The 17,574-nt window shown below is 35.0% G+C and overlaps 1 protein-coding gene across 10 annotated transcripts in view; it reads left to right on the top strand.

The window, feature by feature from the left end:
* The window catches only part of LOC123558240 (nucleolar protein dao-5-like), a 181,175-nt gene that overhangs the window by 156,691 nt on the left and 6,910 nt on the right, over positions 1 to 17,574 (top strand). For 6 of the 10 annotated variants that reach the window (XM_053543020.1, XM_053543015.1, XM_053543017.1 and 3 more), the window contains 11 exons: positions 2,751 to 2,860; positions 4,844 to 4,924; positions 6,235 to 6,466; positions 7,498 to 7,967; positions 8,885 to 8,953; positions 11,603 to 11,701; positions 12,163 to 12,255; positions 12,755 to 12,975; positions 13,891 to 13,976; positions 14,321 to 14,445; positions 15,325 to 16,396. In XM_053543020.1, coding sequence (XP_053398995.1) covers positions 2,751 to 2,860; positions 4,844 to 4,924; positions 6,235 to 6,466; positions 7,498 to 7,967; positions 8,885 to 8,953; positions 11,603 to 11,701; positions 12,163 to 12,255; positions 12,755 to 12,975; positions 13,891 to 13,976; positions 14,321 to 14,445; positions 15,325 to 16,396 — 2,658 coding nt within the window. Of the gene's footprint in view, positions 1 to 2,750; positions 2,861 to 4,843; positions 4,925 to 6,234; positions 6,467 to 7,497; positions 7,968 to 8,884; positions 8,954 to 11,602; positions 11,702 to 12,162; positions 12,256 to 12,754; positions 12,976 to 13,890; positions 13,977 to 14,320; positions 14,446 to 15,324; positions 16,397 to 16,944; positions 17,086 to 17,574 lie in introns of all 10 variants that reach the window. The other 4 variants (XR_008370927.1, XM_053543021.1, XM_053543019.1 and 1 more) reach the window with 4 other exon arrangements.

Genomic DNA, 17,574 nt, shown 5'->3' with positions numbered 1-17,574 from the left:
ACATAGAAAGCAAACTATAACACAAAGTAAGAAAACACAGAAAGCAAACAATAAAACAGTGATTGACAAATTACAGTGATTAGTTTTAGAGCTACATTTTCATTTACAAAGTCTTAGCTAAATTCAGACATTTCTATGCTAACAGCTATTCCCTGATTGGCTCTGGATTGTAATTGCTTGGAAGGAAAAATGTCCATCATGGAACAATCAATATATAATTTATCTGAGAAGGTATTTGTCATTGAACATCATACCTTGATTCCTATACAAGATCAAACTTGATCTGGCATTGACCTGTGTCCTACCTTAATGAACTGCCATACTTCATATAAGCCATCTGCTATCATATTGTCAGATTTGCAATGTTCTGCTAATCAAAACATGGAGCCTTGCACATTTTTGGCCATCATGTAACCAACAAACACATTCAGTTAATTGCATTTCATATGTTAAATATTTATACCATCTAAAACTTGTGTTGATGTAAATACAGAGAGATGAGTCCTTAACTATCAGGAGATTTTGAAAGCTTATAGGATTTTGTTAGACATAGAACTTTGACATAAAGAGGATTTTATATGTTTGATAGATTGTTGGATGATCTTCACTGGAATGTCAAGTTCTACTACACTGGCTTTTATACTAAATTGATTGAACTTATTAGGCCTTCCCTGTTTCAATATTTACAAGGAGGAAATTGTGCCACAAAATTTGATATGATTGTAAATAAAAATAATTGTCAATGAATAACTTGTTTAATATTATATATAGCTTTTAAGATGGTGATTGTCTGATGAGTAAGACATTAATCTACTAAAAAAAGTGTAACAAATAAAGATAATGGTACCTGGAGGGTCAAGACTGCCTGTCTCATTTATCAGTGGTCAAGACTATCAGCAGTCAAGACAGACTTTCTAAAAACTGAATGAAATTATGGCATTAGACTGAAAAAAGAAAAATCAACAGATGTCATGATGACATCCAAAACTGTCTAAATATTTCCCACATATTTGATATAATAGGTGTAAATTTACTGTAAATTTATATCAGTTTTACTCAAATTTCCCTTATTAAATTACATTAAACTATATATTTAACATCTATTCAGACTTTCAATGAATAGGCGAGACTGTATTGAAATTTATTAGGATCTTCAGTTATGAAATTAGAAAAGATTCCATTTCATTTATTCATAAAATATTTTATAGTCTTCATTATAAGGTTTCATTTCTGTATTAACTCCCATCTAAAAAAAAATTTCATTTTAATAAAAAAAAAGTTAGGCCTATAATTGATTTATTGTTGCTACAACATTTTGTCTATAAATAAGAGAAAAACAAGGTGGTTCTTGTCTCGTGAGCTTTATTTTATGGTAAACAAACTGATAATTTTTTATAAGAAAGAAAGTGGAGATAGATAGGTTTGGGAATATAAAACCAGTGTTATCTAGTAAGTAGGGATACCTGACATTCCTGTGTTACCTGGCTCTATTGTTCTTACCCACAGAGTAATCAGGAACCAGTAATCAGGAACTGGTCAATAGTGCGCTTGATTGGAAATATTGGCTCATTCAGTGAAGAACATTGATTATTTATAATGACCAGAGTGAAATTTATTGAGATTTTCATCAAAAGGAATTTTATCTGATTACAAAATTTTAAATGAATTACTCAATTAATTCAAGTAAATAGTGCCATTGGGAATTGTAAAATTTAATTATAGAACATGGTAAATTGCTGAAACAAAAAAAAATAAGTTGAAAAAAATATGTTTAAATATATTATTTTTTGATTAACTGAAATAAATTAAAATACACTTGTTAAAACATTACTTAATTAGAAAATATGAATTTAAGCAAGTAAAGTTGTAACAGAATATACAAGGATTAAGCTGAAAAAGGTGAGTGCATATGATAAATTAAAAAAAAAACTATCAGCATTGAGAAGTGAGAAGTATTATAAGAAATGGTAATAGTTAAACCAGATAATTAAATTCATTATGCATAGCAAACACAAGAAGATGTATTGTATGGTCCTAAACTATCGGGAACACTGTAATGTTAATAATGAGGTTGGTATGGGAGGGGTATGAAATGGCATAGAAAATATTGGAGAGGTATGAGAGGGTGAGGGGTATACAAGAGTATGGGAAAGGTATGAGAGGGTGTAGGAGGTGTATGAGAGGGCACAGGAAAATACTGGTTTGAGAAATATAGCAGGATGGGGGTATGACAGGAATACATGTAGGAGGATATGGGAGGGATTCAGAAGATATAGGAGGATGTGGGAGGGGTATGAGAAGGTGTAGGTGGGGTATGAGAAGGGATAGGAGAATGTAGGAGGGGTATGAGAAGGTGTAGGTGGGGTATGAGAAGGTAGAGGAGGATATATGGAAAGGGTATGGGAGGATATAGGTTGGGTACAAGCAACTATTACCGGGAGTGCTTTTTCCTGTCTCATAAAGTAAAGTGTCGCTGCTGGACTTGAAGATGCATTCAAGATTAAATTTGTTTTATGCAGTCATTCATGTTATTAATATAAGCCTCTTTGTGAAGAAAAGTACTTATTTAAAATATGTATTAGCATCTCTCCCTTGAAAATTATGTATAAGTTATAAACTATATTTCATATTAATGTATGCATGAAACATTTGATTGGTCAATAATAACTGCTTGAAGAAACACATATTAGTGACTTTGAAATTTATCAGGTTCAGCTTAATGTGATAATGATTATTAATTTTGCTTACAGAGGGTTATGATTCAATGGAAGAGAGTGCATTTACTGACAAGGCCAGTATAAACAACAACAACAAGACAGATCACTTAAATGAAACCAGCCACTATAAACCTGCACTACAGGTAATACATGTAAATATAATTAGAATCTAGTGTGAAGCATTCATTTCCTTGAACAAAAAAGTTGAATGCATTGATCATTTTCTCCAGTGCATCTGAAAAATACCCATTCTCCATCCCCCACCATTCCCCACCCCCATTAAATCCCCATCAAAGACATCCAAGTGGTTAAATCAGATGGTAAATCTGGGTGTCTCGCCCCTCAAATGAATCCCTGTTGCTACTCCTAGAATAAATCTCCATACCCCACCCCTGGGCTTTGTCATCATTCCCCACCATTTTGAAACCAGTGAAGTAGCACAGATACAATTTAATGGCGAAAACAAAAATTGTCTCAAACTGTCTTCAGGGTGGCCAACCTATGTGAAATTTGGATACATACACGCGTAGAAAATGTCTTGATCCAGGTAACATTTTGCTTATATTATCCTTTTAACTTGACAGTTTTTCATAAAGTGCATCAGTGACAGCAAAATGAGTGTGTTTCTCCGCACAAAGCATCTGCTATCAGTTCTCAGTACTTTGCTGAAACACTCGCCCAAGTGCTTTTCTTGGACTAACTGTGCAGAAAGCGTACACACAGTTGGGCAAAGTTTTTGATAAATACTGAGAACTGATTGCATACATTTGTGCAGAGGAAAGCAGTATTTTTTCTGTCTTCAACATTCTTTATCTTATGAAAAGCTGTCAGGTTTTAAGGAAAATACAGGCAAAATGCTACCTGAATCGGGACATTTTCTCAGTGTGTGTCACATACATGCTTTGGCCTCCCTGTATTTTGTATTGTGTAATTTTTCTTTCACCACCCTCCACCCAACTTAATATTACAACAATGCCTTCACACCACCACCTGCAAAATATACCCTTTTGTATGGAACAGAACATGCAGATTATGTTAAATATGGTAAATAACAATAGTTTAAATCATTTGATGCACACATGTCAACTATCTGTAAAGGTGTTTTGTTGATATACTCAGTATGTTGCCAAGCTTTGATTGATTTTCCGTGATCAAAAATATTTACCTTCAAATTACAATAGATACACAAACAGATGTCATCCTTGCTTAAGTTAACTGCAAATAAATAGATCTACTGATTTAGAAAACATATGGGTAGCTTAACAATGTAACTGAACATTTAAACCAGAATTATGTCGGGAAATTATCTTGTTACAGGTGGCAAAGATGTTGTGTACAATGTTTTATGTTACATATAGAATAGGTTAATATTCTCTTACAATTTGTGAATAGTATGTAGATTAATGGAATGTTCAGATTGAAATGGTGGAAATTTGATACTATTGTTTTTCCTTTTTTCAAAAGAAAATAATGATGAAGCTATTCCTGAGGATTATTTGAGCTGATTATTAATGTGTTTTATTAGCCGACAATATATGAAAATATAATACAAGAATATTGTCACATTTTTGTGCAAGTTCTTTTGGCATGGTAAGGTTAGTTTGTAATGTGATTCTGGAAATATGTGTTAAAAGTAGTTTGTATAAAATCAACGTATCAGTGGAATAGCAGCTGCCTTGGAATTTTTTCTGAGAAAATGAAAAAAAAAGGAAAAACAATTTTATTTTTTTTAAATTATTTGCTAGACCCCTGGTAAAGGTTCTGTGTCAGTGCTTATCATCTCTGGCTACTTCAATGCACAGCATTCTGTTTTTGTTATCTACCTAGTTTGAACTTTGTGTATTTGCTATCCATATGGGGACTGCAGTAGTGAGCAGTTTAAAGTTTGCCCCTCCCCGCTCCCCTTCCAACCCCCAATTGGAAATGTCAGATTTTTAATATCAGATGCTTAAGATAGACACATAACTTACTAGAAGTATGGAAAGTCAACAATTTATGATTTATTTCTTCATACAAAACTGATAAAACATTGAGTGACATTTTTTTTTGTACGAGGACTACTGCACATATACGGGCTAATGCCATGCAGCAAATTACATGGAATACTTTATATTGTATAATTCTAGATGTCAACAAGGACAGAGGAGAAGCCACGCTTGATGGATCAACTTATAGGAGAGCAACAAAGGGAGGCTAATAATAATGAGGTATGTACATGCTAGAGTTATATTCCCTGTTGCATGCACAACTCAAGGTGAAACATTTTATAACGAAGAAAGAATTAGCGAAACAGTGCGAGGATTTGAGGCTAACTTTAATCAAGATATTAAACTGAAGTTTAAACCTAAAGTGGAAAACCTAATTATAATGTGACATTGCAGTTAAATTCCTTTATTTGCCATCAGTGTTTGCCATCACATTTTATTTACCAGAAAGAATTTGCGGAAAAGTGTGAAGATCTGAGCCTAATTTTAATAAAGATATTAAACTGAAGTTTAAACCTAAAGTTGAAAACCTAATTATATAATGTGACATTGAGATTAAATTTCCTTATTTGCCATCACTATATCACGACAATACATACCTGCTTTTTACTTCAGAACACATTAACATGATCATTTTCTATTAAAGGTAATTTCCCTTGAAAGCATTTAAATAACACTTCATATGAAAATGCAGCCAAGTTTTCCTCTTATGTGGTGTATTTCACATGAGATGGTAAAATACATTTATTTAACTGCATGACTAATAGCAACTTGATGAATTTAGCAATGATATATGTTTGTTAATGGGCATTAATATTCCAGATGTATTTTAAACTCATTTCATCTTTGTTTAAATGGCATTCCTCATATAAATTACCGGGGGCCTCCGTGGCCGAGTGGTTAGAGTCGTTGACTTCAAACCATTTGCCCCTCATCGATGTGGGTTCGAAACCTCATTTGGGGCGTAGAATTCTTCACGTGAGGAAGCCATCCAGCTGGCTTACGGAAGGTCGGTGGTTCTACCCAGGTGCCCGCTCGTGATGAAATAGTGCACGGAGGGGCACCTGGGGTCTTCCTCCACCATTAAAGCTGGAAAGTCGCCATATGACCTAAAATTGTGTCGGTGCGACGTTAAACCCAACAAAATAAATAAATAAATCATATAAATTACCATGTTTTAATGCAATTGTTAAAATAAATTTCATTTGTGCAAAAAAAAAGAACATAGTAAAAATGAATCATTATCTAGGGAATAATTTCATGGATTTTGAAAACCAGACTTCAGTGGTGACGATGTTGTATTCTGTTTTTGCTCAATTTGGATTTGTCTGCATGTAATTAATCTAGAAATTCTGAAAATATAAAAAAAATAGTGCCCACATTGTTTTCTATGAAACACTGTCATCGTTCTTGCTTGCTGTTTTGATGTAATGGATTTATTTTGTGTGTATGCGTAAACTTTGGGAGATAATTTTTGCATCAACTGTTGAACAATTACTGTTGTTATAACTGTGAAGGATTTATACATTCAGAGAAACAAGAGAGCACCTAGTCCAGTAGCAGCAGAAAGTTTCACAGCAGACGTTAGAATTCTTGCCCAGTCTGCACCAGCGCAGCAGTCAACACCAGCGCAGCAGACGACACCAGTGAAGCAGACGCCAAGTCCAACTCAGGATATGAGTGCACCACAGGATGTCACACTGACAGAAGAGAGGTCCACCATCTCTGTGAGGAAATCCCCTGCAAGTACAACCCCTAAACCAGGTATACACTTTTGTACAGCAGCATTTTTACACATTTCTGCACCCAGAAGAAAACATACATCAAAGTTTTGTGATATATTTACTTATGCAAAAAGATGAAATATATTTTAAAGATTATAGGTGAGGTCATGTAATAGATAGTTAAAAAACTCCAAAAGAAGATATAATTTGGATTACCATTTGTGAAAAATTACTTACATAAATGAAAGTTCATGGTTGGGTGCAATATGAAACACATTTTTAAAGTGATTTATGATTTGTTTACTTCTCTGTGCTTGTTTATAAGCTTGGTTTTAATCAGATTTACTTCAGTTTGTTTAGATTCTGAAAATTACATTACAGTTTTTCTTTCTTTGATGTTACGATAATGCATTCTTCCTTTGATGTTACTGTAACCTTGACAGATTAACAAATTGAGATTTACTTTATTTGTAAAAGTAAGAAATTGTTACCATAAAAAGTTTCTATAAAAATTCATAATTATTATGTCTCCCACCACACAGTGGTGTGGGAGACATATTGATTTACTCCAGTCTGTCTGTCTGTCTGTCTGTCTGTCACAAAGCTTGTCCGCACTCTAAGTCGAACATTTCTCATCGGATTTTCACCAGACTTGAACAAAATGTGTTTGACCATAAGACCCCGGCCAAGTTCGATAACTAGCCAAATCCGCTTAGGCACTTTTGAATTATGGCCCTTGAATTACTGATTGGATCCATTTGTCTAGACCATCCAGGGAAACTAGTCATTTTTCATTGGGCAACACTGTCACAAAGCTTGTCCGCACTCTAAGTCGAACATTTCTCATTGGATCTTCACCAAACTTGATCAACATGTGTTTGACCATAAGACCTCGGCCAGGTGCAATAACTAGCCAAATCCGCTCAGGCACTATTGAATTTTGGCCCTTGAATTACTGATTGGATACATTCGTCTAGACCATCCAGAGAAACTAGTCATTTTTCATTGGACAGTTGTGGGAGACATGCGCTTTTCTCAAAAGCATATCTAGTTTTCTTCTGCTTTTTGTAGATGAGCCACCTGTTCAGATGCAATATTCAAGAACCCCTGTGAAACAAGACTCACCCCCACCTCCAACACCACCTAAAACAGAACTTCCACCGTTAGCCAAGTATACAGAAAGCCCAGGGGTGACCACTAGCGATGACTCCTCAGGATTTGGTCCACCAGCTGCTCTGTTGAGATGGCAACGCCCACGTGCTAAATCAGAGTACCAGAACCCATTTTCAATGTCGGCAGCGGAGAACCAGCCATCAGACAGAACAAAACGATTGAGTGCTACCTTACCTTTTAAATCGGATAACACATTTTCATTGGACAAAGATTATAGTAAGGATGATTCCATGATGGACAAAGTGTCTAGAGACTTTGTAGAGTCGGTGTCTGTGTCAAAACCAGTGGAATCAAAGCCAAATGCTTATCAGTTCAATGATGCCACACGTATTGAAGATTGGCAGAAGAAGCAGGACCTGCAGAGACTGGTAGGTGAAATCTGATTGGCTTAAAATTCAGTAGAATGCTACATATGAGTGGAAGTCATGCTTTTCCAACAAATCAAATACAGCTGCATTTCAGGTGTAATGATCTATACCTGTCCATGAAATATTTACATAATAATCATTCAGGTATCATTACACGGACATTCCTATTTCAGATTTTAAACAGTTCTTGGGAATTGTAATATGTATTATCTACACATGGCTGTATGTTATATATGCATAAGTAGTTTGCACAAAGATATTTTTGCATGAAGGAAATGTGTTTCTTGCTCTGATACCTTTTTCCCATGGAGAATTGACAGTTCACATGGTGTAACAGTACTAGACATATAATAGACACTGACAATCAATGTGTGATGCATGAGACATTGCATGGATATTCATGAGTTTGACAAATCCTCCAAAATAAGTATTGGTGTACAGGTAAGAATTTGACCAAAAATGCCATTGGATACACCAGTGTCTATTTTATGCCCACCCACTTAACACAATAGAGATCTGGATCACGGGGTTGTGTGTTCTATCCCCTGGTGGAGCATATGTTCTCCATGATGATTTGATAAAAGACATTGTACCCTCCACCTCTGATTCATATGGGGAAGTTGGCAGTTACTTGCGGAGGACAGGTTTGTACTGGTATAGTATCCGAAACACTGGATAGGATAACTGCCTGTCATTAAATAACTGAATTACTGTTGAAGAAGACATTAAACCCAAAAACAAACAAACAGAACCAGTGTTTTAACTTCATATTTATTTTTCTGATGATTGTCAGTGCTTAATAACACTACACATAACAAAATATTTCCAGTGTAGCAAACAACCACATAAATGTTGAACACATGCATGTATTGAATGATGTTGAATTTACTATGTTTTTGCATCTTTTCCTGTACTAGCCTGACCAGCATTCCAGTACCCCACCCATTGAACTTAACATACACCGAGAGGAGAATTTAACAGCACAGGTAAACAGCTTAATCAATTGCTTATATATTTATGTTGCTTGCAGTTTTCCTTTTAACTTTGCTTGTGAACATTTCTTGGTTTGCTTGTGATTTGCTTGCAGGTTATGGTGAGAAGAGTAGAATAGAGTAAACCAACCAACTTTTCATGTCTCCTTTGTGAAGAGCTGTTTGGGATATATTTTAATTACAGTATAGTATGTCTGTCTGGCCATGTTTGATAAACTCAAATTAAGATCCAAATTTGGTTGTGAGTTTCATCTCATGTTGGACTATTGACCTTATGCTGTTGCAAAAGCCAACATGTATAAGGTTGTGTCATGCCCACTTATACATGGATAGAAAAATTCTTGACATAAATGTATGACAAGTTGGTTGGTTTATAGGGATAAAAGTGTGATTCTGCAGATCTAGAAAAACTAACACATTTTACTTTGATTAACAGAATTCTGCTATGAGCAAGTATAACTCCAGTTTCCTTCTCATCACTTTTATGATGGTGCTATTTTATCAATATATTGTCAACGATAAGTGTAATTTTAATTGCATGGCAGCAAAAATGGTATAATTGTACAATTACAAATTCTTTTGTAATTTAAGTGATAGATACATATTTTTGCATAATGTGATAAAGAACATAACCACAAAAGTGATACATCCAGACCTTATGCTATTTTGTTCTTCTTAACTTCATTAATCTCATGGTAATTACACTAATAATGAAAATAGTAATGTAAAATTTTTATAGTTAATTATTTACAATTAACAGTTTTCTTTTGTAATAAATCAGCATCCGTGGTTAAGGTTACTTGCCCCTATCTGCTCTAGGCTCGAAACCTAGCCGGGGTTGTAGAATTATTGCTTATGAGGATGACAGACAACTGACTTATGGAAAGTTAGTGGTTTTAACATGGTGCCTGCTCATTCGCTATGCACCTAGGGTTTTTCTCCACCATCAAAAGCTGAAAAACTCCATAATTATGATCTAAACTGTGTTGGTGTGACTCTAAACTGAAATAAATAATAAAATATCTATTCTGATAACCCTTATCATGCTGGACATGACTGATTCTGCCTTTGCGACCAGTGTAGATCATGATCAGCCTGCACATCCATGCAGTCTGATCATGATCTGCACGGTTCGCTATTCAGACAGTATCTTTCAGGTAAGCACCTCTTTTAACAGTTAATGGTACTGTCCAAATTGAAAGATGAACTAGTTCATTATAGAAATTTAGCAGGATAAGGGTTAATGAATATATTTACCTTAATCTGATGAGCAAATGTCGGCATTAATTTTATTGTAATGAAACCAAACTCAGTTGATTCACTTATTCAGAAAATTTAAAAAGTGTAAATAAACAACATAGCTTCTATGGAGGATATTTGTAGGCATCAGTCAAGACAGTACACTTTTTTTCTGTTCTTTGCTGCAGCATTTCAGTTCTTTTATATTATTTTCCTGTTTTTAATTTTCTTTATTATCATGCCTCCCTTCAGCAGGTGGTATATTGTTTTGCTCATTGCCTGTTGGTCTGTCCATCTGTCTGTAGACTGTTTGGCTAGAGACCACTGGGGCCTACGGAGGTCAGACGTCATAGAATGATTGTCTTTGTTCAGTAAATGACCTCTGTTTTTGATGAGGGTTATAGGTCAAATGAGATTGAAACTGAAGACTGTTTCTCTTCATTAACTAAAGAACACTTTCCTACATTCATCAACTCTATAGCATGATTGCATGTGGTCAGTAGATGACCCCAGTCCTTTTGAGGATCAGTAGGTGAAAGGTCAAGGTCTCATAATCTGCCTATTAACTAAAGAGTCTGTGTTTACTGCTCTTTAACTTTATAAAATGATTGCCTGTGGTCAGCAGAAAACATATATTGTTTTAAGGTTCAAAGGTCAAGGTCATAGATATGTTAAAACTGAAAATGATTTCTGTTCAATATCTGGAGCACTTGTGCATATGGCTTTCAAATATAACTTAGAGAATAATTACCTGCATTGAGGAGATAACCCTATTCTTTTTGAGTTCAGTACCTCAAAGAACAGGCTCCCATTGAGATTGTAAATAGTTTCCATAGTTACTGTAGAATGCTTAGGTCTGTGGCCTTCAAACTTCATAGGATATTTGCCTGTAGTCAGAAGATGATCACTGTTGTTTTTGAGGGCATTAAGTCAAAGGTCAAAGTAACATTATACAAAATTACATATCTGGTTTCTCAAAGAGGCCATCATGGGGGCATATGTGTTGAACAAACAGCTCTTGTTTCAGGATAATTTTCATTTAGACATGTAGTGTCTGATTTTAGTTATAGAAAATTGATTGCAAATGTGGATGAAAAGACCACAATAGTGTTGTTTTAGTTTATGGGGAGCCACTCTGGTTTTGGAGGTATTGATGGACTTAACTGCAGGCTGTACTTGTCAAGATTTATATTATATGAGGAAGTATTAAAGTGTGAAAATTTAAGAAGAACAATAAAAACAGCACATTAACTTTTAGTCATTAACTTAGAAATACCTCCAGAATGAAGTGGTTGTTCCCCTGAGTTTTGCATGTTGTTGGCCTATACCTGTCTTGCTTCACCGTGTGGTGTGTCCCCTTTGCTTGCTGTGTGCATGTGATCACATACTTGTCTGTTCTTGTAGTCTGCCGCCCCTGCTCGGAAACAAGCGCAGGTTGATGCGCCTAACTTGATGGAAATAAATATACCCAATTACAGCGACCCGCCGCCGCTGTCACCACAGGTAAACTATGATAAGGTAGTATAAAGAATGTTTGTAGAAAACAAAATTGCTTATACTGTAGATATTGTTGTTTTGGGTTGCTTGTGTTTTATAAGTGGTCATGGTTCATTTACTTTGATTCTATAATTTTGAATATGTAAAATTAAGAAAATAATTATATTAATGTAAATACTGTTTTGTTTAGTTGTCCACATAGTTCTGGAAATAAAGCAGCAACAATATTAAAAGATTCATAATCTTGAAAAAATCAAACAAGACTGAGCAGAAAGTTTTTGTAGCTTGCCTATATTTGCATGCCTGTAATGTATACTCCTTCAGAAAGTATAGTTGCATAAAAAAACAATAAATAAACCAGTTATAACAACTTCTGTTTTTTTAAACATGAATGACAAACTGTATTTCTCTTGTGTATATAGGCAGCACTGTTTTAGAGAGTAATTTTGATTGTTGTTATTGTATAGGAAAAGTTTGAGCGGGATCAGCAGAGAATTCGTCAGCAATATGAGGAGGAAAAGAGAAGAGCCCGTGAAGCTGAAAAGCAGAAACAAGAGCAGGTAATATGGGCTAATCTCTGATTTATTGTGAAAACACTAAGTTTGCTGCCATCAGTTATATCTTTAATTGTGAAATAATTTTCCATGGAATGTTCAAACTTACAGCTTGTTTGTTTACATGGCAGTTTACTTTTTCCTATGTTCATTGTCTTAAGACAAACTTCATTCAGAAGTTAAAAGTAAGAATGTACTGAACTAAGTAAAAAACATATCTCTTGATTTGTTGGGCATTTAGATTAAATTGAATGTTTGATTTCTAAAAGGACAAATTTATATTTCAACAAGCAGGATGTATTCTTCATAATTATTTCTCATGTCCTAACAAAATAAGTAATCTTGTAGCTTTTACAGGATCACTAAGCTTTACTGATTAAAGTGGGTCAGAGTGTGGCTGTGTTCACTTACTTGGTCACATCTTTGTCTCAGTTGACAGCATGCAGCATATATTGTTCAAAGTTTTGTCTCTTAAATTTTATGTGTGTTATCAAATGACTTGTAGGAACAGCAAACATTGAATTCAGACAAGTTTCTTAGGGATATGGAGTCACAGATACTTCAGACAAAACATGAAGCAGCCAGTCAGAACCTGATTGACAATGAACCAATCAGAGCCACTGGCACACAGTCAGGTTACAACTCTCAGCCAATGACAATAAGGCTTCCAGCAAATTCTCAGGGAAGGCAACTTGTCATTGATCCAAGAAATCAAGAAGGCAAAAGGTAAAAAGTAAAAATCAGTATCAGATTTGAGCCGCACCATGAGAAAACCAACAAAGTGCACTTGCGACCAGCTTGGATCCAGACCAGCCTGCACATCAGGATCCATACTGTTCGCTTTCAAACCCTATTGCAATTAGAGAAACCGTTAGGGACCAGTATGGATCCTGACAAGACTGTGCAGATGCGCAGGCTGGTCTGGATCCATGCTGGTCGCAAATGCACTATGTTGGTTTTCTCATGGTGTGGCTCAATTTTGTTGTTATAATGCATATTGTGATATTTTCCACAGTCTTGCTTTTACATGAAGACAAATAGTTCTTCAGAACCATCTACATTCCTAGGATTCAAAAGAGGCAGTTCTTTATTTTGTTGTTACATGTATTTTGATTGTAGTCTACTTGATTGATGTATGTCATTTTCTGTCCTTGGAATGGCATGAATCTCATATCAAGGTGTTGAGGATCCCCAATTCAAATTACCCAAATGGTTGATATGAAACGAAATTACATTTGTAACCTGGTATCAGTAGGTAACTCCAGCCTGTTTTATTCTCAAATTACAAATCAATGAGTTATAATGCATATATATAGATCTGTTATCTTATATCAAGTGCATACCAAAGTTGTTGATTTTGAATTTGGGGTAAATTGAGATGGACTGTGATATATAGGCTAGAAGGTTGAATTTCCTTGATTTTATAATCATTACTTCAGATCTGCTCATGTACTAGTATTCCACAGATAATTCCAGTTAATCTCCTGCTTGAGATTGAATTGAGCTGTTGATTTGAGTTCTTGTTATAATCTCGATAAAATTTTTCATAGTCTGGAGAAAGTACCAGACCAAGAACTGAAAAGTTGTAAAAACAGTTACAGTTCTGATGTAACATTATATAATTTTTATGTTTTGTTACAGTGATAATATGTTACCAGAGTATAGTTTTAGAGTGGACCTTCCTAGGACAGATTCTGCTCCGCCACTACGCACTTTCAATCAGCCAGGTAAGACTAGTACACTTAGTTGGTAGGAAGATATACATGTGTATCTCATCTAAAATGATCAAGTTTGAAACACTTCTGCAAGGTGTGCTTTGGACTGTTAATCCAAACTTCTAATCATATTTCAATTGAAGATTCCAATTTTATTAATCTTTGTGCATTAATATTTTTAATTGAACATTTTTAATTGTTTGTGAAATTAGATGTTTCAGCTGAATATTTAATGTTTTAATAACCATAATCATAAAGCCAGCTTTTTAATGTTTGTTAATTCTGTAAGTCATTGGTCTACATCTATTCTACAGTACAGTATGATTAACATCAAAATATGTCTGAAACCTTTACAGAACTGAATCCTGAGGAGATACTGGCTAAGGAGAGAGAGAAAATCCGAGAGGAGGAGAAACGAAAGTTTGAGCAGGAACAACAAAGATGGAAGGAAGAAAAAGAAAGAGAACTGAGAGAGCAACAGGTAATCTTGTCCCAAGTTTACAACAACATGCAGCAGCATGGTCTTATCCTGTTGATTGCTTTGAATCATTTATGTGAAGTGTATTAAAGGAATACTCAGGTATTTTTAAAAGAAATAGATCTATGATGTTTTTATTCTGTTTTGATTGATAAATCCAAGAAAAAAGAGATTGTTTAGTCAAATTAAATCTTTCTGTAACAGTGCCTAAATGATTGTTAAATTGTGAAAACGTGCGAGAAATCATCCAGTCAAGAATCAGAACATCACACTAATTATGCTGTCCATGGTAAGAATAGTGGAAACTTACTTTTTCTAGTAATTCTCACAGGCATTTTTAGGCCATGTTAGTAAAACATGAAAACTGTGCACCAGCAGTGCCAAAGTAAGAAAAAGTAACTATTTTAACAAAGCATGTCAGTAAAATGTATGAAGTATAGTTTCCTGAATGATTTCAAGATTTACATTTTTCATTAGCAATTTTACCTGTGTATCCCTTTAACTGTTAACAGCTTTCTGTAACTATTTCAATGTAAGGATGATTCATTAATAAACATTTTTCAGCAGGTAGGGGACATTGTTCATGATGCATGTCTGTGTACTACTTTTTGGGTTCAGAAAGAAGAGTTTGTGTCTGTTGTTTTATTTTTTGCTGTAGAACATGCATGATGTCAAAACATTGTGCAATAGAATGTGACACAAGTAACAGTTAAGGGGCCAGGTCTGATTGTAGATATTTTACCTGATAAGAATTGGTTTTAGTTTACTTTACATAATGGTAATGCTGAAGTGGTTGAACAAGTTTAAAAGCTGTTCTATATATTGTTAGATTGATCACTTAGCATATATAACAGATTTAAAATGGATATTGAAATATTTCAGGAATTGATTGAACGAGAAAGAGAACAATTACAACGTGAACAAGAGAGAGTGGAGAGAGAGAAGGCCATGTTGGAACAGAAAGTGAGACAGGAGGAGAGCTATTCCTCACGCTATCAGCCGGTCAATAGTCACTTGCGAAGTTCAGCTGGAAGTTCAGGATCATCATTATCACAGTCTCCTAGATCTCCGCCCCCTGCTCTCGACCCAAAATATCGAGAAACACAGTCAAAAAAGGCTCCACCTCCAACTGCTCCAAAGCCTGATCGAGCATCCACAAAGGCTCGGCTGACACGAGAGGATTTGTTAGCAATGAATCGCAAAGCGACACCTTTAACTCGTCCAGATCCATCAGTGGAGACAACAGTTTCTGGTGATTCACACGATAACAGTTTATCTCCGGCCACACGGGAAGCTCCGTCAAAAGGAGAGTTGCATTCATTAAATGCTGTGCCAAAACCGAAATTCCACAGTTCAGCTGCTTGGATTAAGGATAGGGATGCTGAAAATAATACGCAAAGTGAAAAACCATTTGTGATAGGTAAAAGATCAGATCTTATTCATCAAAGAGACTATTCAAATCCATCTGACCACTGGTTGGTTCGTGAGGCTGAGAAACGTAGACTTGCAGAAAAGTCAGATTACGCAAATATAGAAAGTGTAACTGCTCATGCAGGACCAACCAAACCCAGTCAAAGTTCTCTAGTTAGTCGATTCAGGGGAGATATTGAACCCCCACCGAGAAGTAACAGATATTCATACCCATCTTCCTATAATTCTGATTCACGTCTTTCACCGACATCTAGACCGCTGTCAGCTACTGGATCTAGTTTAAACCAGTATAACCGCAGTCCAGAACAAACAGTTACACAATTCAGTGCAAAGACTTCACCTAGTACTTTTGCCAGTAACCCATCATTAACACAAACTTTACCACCAAACTTTAGTTTTAATGCAAATGTTCGGAATCAAGACAGCATGCCAACAAAGCCGCCAAGATCTTTGACCGATGACTCTGGTCCGGTGATAGCTGTCAGTGGTAAACAGAAGTGTTCTCACTGTGGAGAGGAACTAGGTACGTATTTACTGAATTAGGTTTATTATTACAATACAGATCTTTGTTGACATGACATGTTTTGAATTAGTTTAAGATAAGTACTGCCTTTAAGAACAAAATCAGTTAATGCTTGAATTTGTATGTAAATGTTTTTAACAGTTTAAAAATTTATGCTGTTGATTTATGATTAATAATTGAATACATTATATTATGGTGGTTTCTTTGTGCTAGTTGAAGCGTGACAATTGTCAGCAGTGCATGATAAACTCCTGCTATAATTCATGTTATACAGAAGTCATTCACACGTTTTCGGAAATGAAACCTGTTATTTTACATATAAATCAATGTTAGCTCACCAATAGCTGTTGTTACAATTTTGCCAAACTTTTAAATGAACCATTATTGACTTTTATTTCTCCGAAGTTGTACTGTTTATAGAAATATGCTTGATATTCTGATAAAGATTATATTGTATGAATTAAAATGGATTCATATTGTTATGGTTGCACTTGGTTACTTATGTCTAATGTCATAATTTCCGAGCTTTTATACTTTGATTTTCACAGTTGAAAACTTAAATCATCTTCAGTGTGATTTTCTAGAAGGTAGTTGATGTGTTACGTTGGTTTCCGTGTTATGTACCTTGTGTAAATACATATTTATACATACAGGTAGCGTTTATAAACACCCATAACTGAAATATAATGGTATTTATATATTATTGATAACACATGACAAAATCTGGATAGTTATGTAGTGTTCAGTCTTCAAAGCATAATATAAAACCAAAATATGATATTTTAGAGGGGAATTAACCCTTACCATGCTAAACAAGACTGATTCTGCCTTTGTGACCACTGGTGTAGATCATGATCAGCCTGCACATCTGTGCAGTTTGATTATGATCTGCACTGTTTGCCATTCAGTCAGTATTTTTTGGTATGCACACCTTTTAACAGTAAATGGTACTGTCCAAATTGAAAGATAGACAGTTCATTATTATAGAAATTTAGCAGGGTAAGGGTTAAAAGTGATTGTACAGAATTATTGAATGTTCTGTTAAGTAAATATAAGAATATGTATATATAAGTTCTGGATTCTACAAAACTGTCCTGAAATTGTTTGTACCTATATATCCAAAGAGCTAGGTAAACTTGCAGCAGTATTGTTGCGTTTCAAGAACAATACCTCATACA

This window comes from Mercenaria mercenaria, chromosome 5 (genome assembly GCF_021730395.1).
Source record: "Mercenaria mercenaria strain notata chromosome 5, MADL_Memer_1, whole genome shotgun sequence".
Taxonomy (NCBI): domain Eukaryota; kingdom Metazoa; phylum Mollusca; class Bivalvia; order Venerida; family Veneridae; genus Mercenaria; species Mercenaria mercenaria.
The sequence above is the reverse complement of the archived record's forward strand: the minus strand, read 5'-3'. Positions and strand labels throughout refer to the sequence as shown.